General features: G+C 32.9%; 1 protein-coding gene across 1 annotated transcript; it reads left to right on the top strand.

The window, feature by feature from the left end:
• The first annotated feature begins 4,338 nt into the window (after nucleotides 1-4,338).
• On the top strand, nucleotides 4,339-9,095 carry LOC117168161. Its single transcript, XM_033353591.1, has 2 exons — nucleotides 4,339-4,430; nucleotides 8,376-9,095. The coding sequence occupies exons 1-2, from the start codon at nucleotides 4,373-4,375 to the stop codon at nucleotides 8,978-8,980; spliced, it is 663 nt and encodes a 220-aa protein (XP_033209482.1). The 5' UTR covers nucleotides 4,339-4,372; the 3' UTR covers nucleotides 8,981-9,095.
• Nucleotides 9,096-9,332: the final 237 nt, after the last annotated feature.

The raw sequence follows: 9,332 nt of genomic DNA, 5'->3' as shown, positions 1-9,332 counted from the left end.
GACTGAGATTTCAAAAGAGCGGGAAATTTTAATTAAAAAATTACTTATGGAAAAATAGTTTTTGTGACCTTGGAAAGGTAAAAAATTAAGGTAAAATGTCTGGGAAACGACAATGTGCCCTTTTTCTTAATTATCTTTGGTTTTTGGAGCAAAAAAGGGTTTAAAATGCTTCACAAAAGACTATGAAATGTTAAGGTGTATATTACCTTAACCATCATGACCTTCAGGTCAATTTTCAAGGTCACTTGAAGGTCAAGACGACTTTTCTTAGATTTATCTCTGTGTACGGATGAATTTTTTTTCGACTTCAGGATGTGATTTGTTATCACAACACGTATCCCCTCCCCCAACACACCCAGATTGTAGAAATAATTGCGGATAAGATGTAAAGACTGTGACTTTCTAGTTACCAAAGGGACTTTGGGGTGCTCTCTTGTCGTGAGTCCCCTTGCCTTTCGCCATTGCTTTTCGGCCATTACAGGTGACGCGAAAATTGTTTAATATTTTGTTGTAAGCAGAAAGAAAGGTACATTTTTGTAAAAAACAAAACTAAAATTAAACAACAATACAAATTTAAAAGCGGATAATTTTGAAAAAACTCTTACAAATATTATTTTTCTACTCCTAAACAGATGTAGTAATTATTTAGTTTGTCAAATAAAAGGAAAAATCTTCATAAAAATTTTTTTTTTTTAAATTGTTTAAGCTTTTAAAATTTATATCATGTAACTATTATTACAATAAAATAAGAATTTAAAAAATCTTAATTACACCTGTTAGGAAAAAAGAAATAAAATATCGAAATTTGTTTTAACAATTTCGCGGAAAAAAAGTTTTGGCAATATTGTGAGGACATACATTTTAAAAGGTATTATCAAAAAATTATCCAAGTAAAGTATAGAACCTACATTTATATGCATTACATGTAAAGAATTATGAGTATTTGAATTTAAAAAAAACAATAAGGTGTGTTTTGCAAGAAATTATCCACACATTTCTTTAAAATCTTTTTCTTTTAAGCTTTTGATGTACATATTTATAAACAGGTAACACAGATAGATTTATAATACAAATATTAACCTTTTTCTTTTTAGTTTAAAGAATATTTCACACTAAAGAAAAACTTGGACAATTTTTTGATATTTCACGTTATCCTTTAAGACTGGTAGCAATGGTGAAAGGCAAGGGGATTGACGTTAATCAATCACCCAAAACGTGAAAGGAAAGGGGGACTCCCGACAAAAAAGCACCCCAAAGTTAAAAATAGGGGTTCTTATTCATGAAAAAGTTTTTACGTTCATGTGACATTAAAAATTGACCTCAAGGTCAAAATTGATGGTACAGTCAAGTGTCCTTCTCGGTCCCGGTCTACCTTTGTCCGCACTATTTCTTCGTAGATGAAATAATTTAGAAGATATTTGGGATTATATATTAAAATGGGACACCGTGTAAGTATGAGATAAGGATGTGATAAGTCAATCCGATACGATGTTTGAAACCTCCTGCGCTGATGTTGTATGTATACAATTCCGAGCGGCCGCTCGCGTTCGAGGTGACAACAGTCACTTCTGGATGTTTTTTTAGAGCTACCATCTACCACTCTACAGAGTTTGAGTCGCTTCCTTCCTGATGGTCAAGAAAGTTTCTTACAATGCGAAAGGTGTTTAATATAACTACCTTCTGAGCTGCTGCCAATACCGTAATTACTTCTAAACCTTCAAGATGTTCAGTGCATCTTGCGTTGACATTGCCTGTAGCCGAAATCAGAATGGGACAAATAGATGCATGATGCACATTCCTCTACATGGTCTTTACTTCATAGCTCTACTCACTATACTTGTGGGTCTTAGTTGTGATAATCCGTTTTGATAGAAACATCCCAATATAAGATATAATCTTTGCTTTCTAAAACGGGCATTGGAATGTAGCTAGAGAAAGGCATTCATTCTTTTTAGAGCTCCATGTTTAGGGCAATTTGTTGGCATATAATGCCGCTACATCATTATGTCTGTGCGCATATTCTTTCTGAGCCATTACGCAACAGCCACCAGTAATGTGCTGGATGGATTCGTAAGTATCTCCACATAATCGGCACCGGTCAACTAGATCTTGATGTAATAGGTGTTTGCTATAATTTCTGGTGCCGACGACCTTGTCCTGTATTTCAGTGACAAATCCTTCCGTCTTGGGATACAGAATAGTTTTCTTAGCTAATTATTGGATGTCTCAAAATCCACTTTATGTTGATCTAACATTTTGGGGTGCTCGCCGTGAATAGCTCTCTGCCTCCATTGAATTCCGATTCCTCTATGGTTGCTGCCTTTATATTCCAAGCCCCATCTAAAGAAAAAATTTAAGATCGTGCAGTCAAGATCCGCTTTACAGATGGTGTTGTAAAGTGCAACATTTTGTTTGCTGTTAAAATAGTCTCGCAAGTGTATATCTTGCGACGCATACAGTTTTTAGACATCTACAATGCACCTACCTACTATCGGTCGTGGTGAAACTACTCTTTCAGTCTCTGAATTTTAAAAATGCATTCGGTGCTTCGTCATTTCTTCTCTAACTCTGCGGTCCCTAATTCCTCTCTGAATAAATGCACTGTTCTGCATTAGTCTAGTCCGAACTCCACGTAGATATCAATCTCAAACTTCTTTGTGACATCGATTACAAACTAAATAAATAAGCCAGAACACGCTGCTAGATAGACTGTTAAGTTCAGCTAAATTTTTCACCTAGAATGTCTAGCTGAACCTGGTCAGGTGTTAGACCTACACTTGTTTAGCAATAGAAATATAGGCATGACAGCTAAATTTTGTAGGTACTGTACCAACATTTTTCTGCAGGAATGTCTGTTCAATACAGCTAACTATTTAGGAACACGAAATCAAGCAATTTTTTCTAGCTAGGATAGCAAGAATTTTAGGGAATATTACCTTAATATTATTTTCAGTGAGTGCTCAGCTAAAACAAGTTCAAAATGTTTGTTCATGGGCATTGTGTTCATCATGGAAACAAAAGGCAAAATGAACTTTTTGAAAAACACTTTGGCCCATTGGGAAGAACTGATAGGAGAGTTTGAGCAGTTTCCATCCACAATTTGCAAACTTGCTCTATAATGCATGTCTTTTAATAGCTTCTCCAATCGCATCAGAAGCTACATTTCCAAAGAATTCGCGTAAAAATTCCACCCTACTTTCATACCGAACTCTTTTTTATGATTTACAAAATGCACGAAGTTGAAATTAATTTTTTACTCTACTTACAATCTATACGAGAAGTAAACAAGCTGCCGAATAGCTTTCGATCCCAATTTTTGTTTGAAATGAGCTGCCAGGTTTTCATTAAACAAATGAACTGATTATGTATCGTGATTTAAATTTTCTGAAATAATGACATAATGAAGGTGCACTTTTTCCACGTTTGAACTGTAAAAAACAACGTAGGGGTGGATGCTAGCTTGACTATTTGTCCAATGATGGGATTGGATAGCATTTTGTATGTGAAGCGTGTAATTTTCAGAAAAATTTAGCGTGACAAGGAACTCTTCTTTGCCGTGACTTTCCTTTCCTTCAAAGTAATAAACTGATTTAGGAAATTCAGAGGGATTAAGCAAATAATGCGTGTTTTAGGAGAAGAGCAAGGTAAAAAAATTCTAGAAAAACTCTTCTTTTTCAGCGGTCTTCTTATTTATATCGCCTCTGAAAAAATTACGTGAAAAATAGAAATAATGACGCAGTTAATCAAAAATGTCAAGTTTATCGTTTTTTTTTTATCAAAGTTTAAGGCTTTCATGAGTTTTTTACATTCTTATTTATTCATTTTCATTCGGCAGTCACAGAATCCGAGAATCATCACATTTAATCGCAGCCTGTCTGTCTGTATGTCCGTAGGACTGTACGTATGGTTACCTAAGTTTTGAAAGATTTTAAATTAAACTAAAAAGTTTAATTTTTAAGAGCAGAAAAGAAAATTAATTTTTTTCTAAAAATACTAATTTTCAACCAAAATTATCAATTTTAAACAAAAAGTGGAACGTTTCAATTTTAAGTTATACCACGTAATATCGACCTTAAGTTGGATCATGAATAGACCATACGAATGTGTGAAATAACTGAAGTCTTGAAAGAGATAAGGTTGAACCAATAAAGGTCTGTTTTTCTCGAATCTTTGTTTAAACTGTCATCGTGTCTTGGCATTATTTTTTAAATGCTACTATTTGTTCAATGGCAAACAGATTTACAAGGCAAGCGTGATTATTGACTAAATGTTTTTGTCGAGGCTTGAATTTATGAGGTCATGTGAGTCAGTTACTACCGACGTTCCACATGCAACGTCGATAAATTTTTGATCTCAAATTCTGTCATCAAAAATGAGAATCACCAGTAGTCTTCTATTCTTAGTTTATGCTATTTTCCTTCATTCTATTGGTAAATATAAAATGATGTAAAATCCTATCTCTTATTTAAACTATACTATAAAATAAACGGGATTATTATTTCTGTCTGATGTAATTTTTGAATTTAGTTATAAAATTGATATTGATAAAACACTTTTTCATATCAAAGTATCTCTTTTGCAATATTCTACTTATTCACAAATTCTTGCTATCCCCTTTGAATTTGTATCCAAAACGGTTGGTTAAAAAACTCTTTTTCTCTTTTCGGTCCTGTAAATGTGTGCCAAAGCTGCCTTTGACCCGTTTATTTTTTCGTGAGTTATCGAATTTACGGACGGAAGGCCGGACAGACAGACATACAGACGCCATCTACCAAGCTTGATTTTCGGAGTCATGGCATCTGAAAATGTGATAAAATTTTTTACTACGAAAATTAATTTGCCTCGGATAATCGAGGTTCTACTGTAATTAGATTTTCAGACAATGAGATTAATTTTTAACTGAAATTATTGATCGTTGACCAAAGGCATGACGTTTTCACCAAATTTTTCCCCAAAAAGAAGGATTTCTTAGACCAAAAATGTAACATACAAAATGTAAAATACTAACTTCACAACCGAAATATACTAATCTTCAACCTTACAGTTGCATTTTTAATGAAAAAATATTAATTGGTTTTTCTGTGCTGATTCCAGAGCTTTCGAAAAGTGGATATTTAAAGAAATCCGCGGTAATCAATTTTCAGATCAACCTTTTTACTTTGATAGAATAATAAGAACGTAAATAGGCTAAGTCATCTTTGCCAAGGTAACTGTTACAAAATATGGTTTTCGTGAAACAATAAAATGAGACTTCTTTACATTTTCAGTCTATTCTACCTTTTTTTATTTGCGCCTTATGTCTGCGCTCGACTAAAATATTTTCGAAAGTAAAATATTATCTTAAACACTGATTTTAAGTGTCGTTTAACTGATGCACTTTGATGCTTCGATAACGAATTTTTTCAAGACAATAACTGTCAAGGTAATTGTCAACACTAATTTAGAGAAATTTAGGGAAATAATTTTGATCTGGGGCGGGGGGGGGGGCATTTCTGAGGCTGTTTACAGTAATTATTTTCGCCACGCCCCTTCCCCTTTCCGACATGGTATGTGATAGAACTTATGTTACTAGTCACACATAATCATTAGCTATCCGCTAATGATATAACAGATTTATTTGAAATAATTACTTGTACCATTAAAACCTTGCTAAAAATTAGTAACATTTTCTGGAATTACAGTTCTTATTCCGATCTATCTAATAGCTTAATGGAAAAGCAACTGACCGGATATCAGCAGTTCTTTGGTTCGATTCCCAGTGGAGCGAGAAGAAAAAAATCTTTTTTTCAAGAAAAAATAAAATTTCAAATGTAAATTAGGGCGGTTCTCTTTTATACTCAGTGGCCACTTTTTACAATTCCTATAATCTAATCATCCAGTTTATTTTTGAATGCCCCAAAAAAATTTTCAACTAGAACATTATTGGTTAATATTTTTTTGTAAATCTAATATTGAAGATTGAAAATATGTTACAAATGATTTTTGACAGGAAGGTCGCGGAATAAACGTATTTTCTGGACCAAAAGAATAACAATAAAGTAATTGGTTCAGATAATTTTATAATTATTGAAATAAAACGTCTCAATTTATGTTTGTAGTTTAATAAAAACGGGAAGAGAAACATTTCATGTTAACATCTTTTCTAAATATTTAAATATTTTTTAAAAACTAAAAAGAATTTTTAAAATAATTAATATTATAATAACAGTTGAAAATTAGTTGACTGATGGCTGGCTATTCTAAAGTTGCCGATTCAAGATGATTAACAAGAAAAAAAATGTTGAGTGGTGAATAAACCGCAATAATGTGTAAAATTAAAATTTGTTACTTCTGTTTTTTTCTCGTAGAGCCATAACAGTGGTTTTAACTCATTTAAAAGCTTCTTAAAAGGAAGCTGATGTCCATTATGGACACTCGCCGAAGGTAAACATTGTTCGTAGTAAATTTCATAAAATAATTTCAAACTGTATATCATTATTTTTTTTAATTTCTAAATATATTTTCAAATGATTCGCATTTTTCCTCAAATTACCAAAAAAAATTTTGAATTAAAATGAATTGCCTCGAAACCTTGCAGATCCCTTTTCGTGATATTCAGAAATCTATTCCTACAAACATTAAAGAACTTTGAAAGGTTTCAAAAGAATACCATTTTTTCAACTTACATTAGAAGTCCGATAACTTTCCAACTTCGAGGCAGTAGAGACGGAAAATTCCAGAAATCTCGGACTTACCGGATGCCCTGAGAGTAGCACGATATTAGGTGCGCGCATGCGTAAATCATGGGCGCACATTATTAGCAAAATAGTACACTTAGTGGGAGAACCACAATTAGTGTGCGTGCCGTACGTGTGATGACGTTCTAAGGGGATTGTACAGTTATCGGACGGCAAGTTATCGAACTTCTACTGTATCTAGAAATAATTAAAATGACCCTATTTCAATTAATTAATTTCTTCGTTAAAAAAAATATCTATTCGGGAAAAAAATTGTTTTTATGAATAATCATTTGTTTCATTATGTTTTTTACGTTTTTTTGTCATTTTTTACTGTTGCTGACTTATGCTGTCCGCATTTGTTTTAGTACAACATATATTTTTTTGTGATACGTGTAAAGGATGACTTTATGTTAAGAAATATGTAAATAACAAATTATTGCTTTTACTAGAAATGAAATTGTTTTGAAATTACCTAAATTCTCATACAATTACATATATGTTAAGGAAAAATAAATAAACGAGTTCTCAAAACACAAGATTTTGCTGTTACAGTCCAATTTTACCATTATTCTATACTCTCAACTTCATTTTGTATAAACAAATGCTTCTGATCATACCCACTTACATTAGATAATTTCTTGAGATTTTCTCATATGATTGTTTTATTGTCCATTTATTAAAAGGCAGAAGAATCGACATAAATGCCTGCATTTCAAAATAGTTTATCTAATTTTCTTTAAATACCTTTATTCTTTTATTATGATAGATAGAGTGTCGTATATGTTTATTCGGAGAAAAATCACAATTATTTACTAACTTTTAGAAGAAACGGAATTAACTGCAAATGGCCATTTCAAAATTTTATTTAATTTTCGTAGCAATGAAACCCTTCCCAGTCACGCTCCTGTTGAATTTAAGAAAATATTAAAATTGTTGACGCATCTAAATTCTTGATGGGTTATATTTTATTTTTATCTTATTCGCTACGAAACTTAGAAATGTTAATGTAATTGATCTTAATAGATCTGGCGCCAAACTAATTATTGTCTTTTGAGATTTATTCAACAAAGGCGAAGGCTATTATATATTTTTACCTATTCTAAAAAGTATATATACAGGATTTCCAAAGCGTTCCGCACCCCATGAATATTCTCTCAGGTAAATTATTTTGCATTGAGTTCATTATAGATTATTGATCGTCAAGGTCAAATTGAAAGTCAATATTAAATTCCTCGCTAAAAGTTACTTTAAGAATGACCTTGTCCTCGATTAAAAATACTTTACCCGAGGAAATAGTCGGGGGTCTAGAACTTTTTGGACACCCTGTATTTTGTAGTCGTAATCTTCTTGTCAGGAATAATAAAAACATATGAGTCTAACTGCAAACAAAGTGCATAAATAAATTCGAGGATTATTTTATAGCATAAATTGAAAATTGTGTGAGTCTAAAATAAAATTATGACTTTTCTTTTTTCATTTCATTTTTTTTGTCTATCATGGCTGAAATCCAATACGAAAGAGAAAATCAACATTCTTAGTTAGTTTCATTGTAAATCACGGTTATCTACTATTAATCATTATCTGATGTAGGGTAGTCCACCTCACGTTTATTATAAATATTAATTTTTACGTAAATAGTTATATTTATCCTTGCAGAATTCATACTATGTATAAGACTAAGGACTTTAGATGAATTATTTCCTGCAAACAACGGCATATTGCCTGATATCAAAGTGTGTTCAATGGAATATATTCAAAGCTTACAAAATTTCCGCAAACTAGAGAGTTACGATATGGAAAATAGACATGCAACGTTTTTAAAAAGAGGGGATGTCGTCGTTGGATGTGAAGAGAATGGAAATATTTTTCCGCTAATTCTTCTGTTTGAATATGATCCACGTCTGCAGCATGTCGTATTTGACGCTCGAAACCACGAGTATGTTATTACGCACGGTGCAGATTTTCTTCAGATGGGTCCAAACCGTGTTTACGCATTTGTTCATCAGCGTGATTTAGCTGCAGCACCACTAAAACCAACTACTGACGATCCAAGATACCTTGCAGCACACCGAGAAGCATGCAGAGCAGCAAACCGTGCAACTGACGAAAGAGAAGGACTACTTACAAGAAACTTACTTTCTAATGAACCAGTTCCTCAGTATATGCTTGCACAAATCACACGAAAATACACAAGAACGTATATACAAGTACGCGATGCGCATTTAGGTACAGTACCAAACAATCCGAACCGGCATCATTAATCAAGTCAAAAAGGGAAAACATTGGAGGTTCCCATTTTCTAACGGAAGATTGTAAAAACATCAAAAAACAGATGATCCCCATTGTTCAAGATTCTGCAAAGGTGGAATTTTACCACATACAGAGTGGACACTCTGGGGCTTACATAGTGAGTTGAATGCTACCCGAATTGCACAACAGCAGGGGAGAAGCCAATATACAGGGGTATTTTCATATTTTGCGTCTTTAAAGTTGCATTCGGATCGGACATTCGGCCAAGTCCGTGCATCTTCAGATCAAGTTTATAATAGTTTCCATGGTTGCGTTCGAAACTTCAAACGGATACAAATGTCAAAACAATATAGGTTATGTTAT

The sequence above is a fragment of the Belonocnema kinseyi genome, chromosome 2 (genome assembly GCF_010883055.1).
Source record: "Belonocnema kinseyi isolate 2016_QV_RU_SX_M_011 chromosome 2, B_treatae_v1, whole genome shotgun sequence".
NCBI lineage: Eukaryota > Metazoa > Arthropoda > Insecta > Hymenoptera > Cynipidae > Belonocnema > Belonocnema kinseyi.
This window is presented reverse-complemented; position numbering and strand designations above follow the sequence as displayed.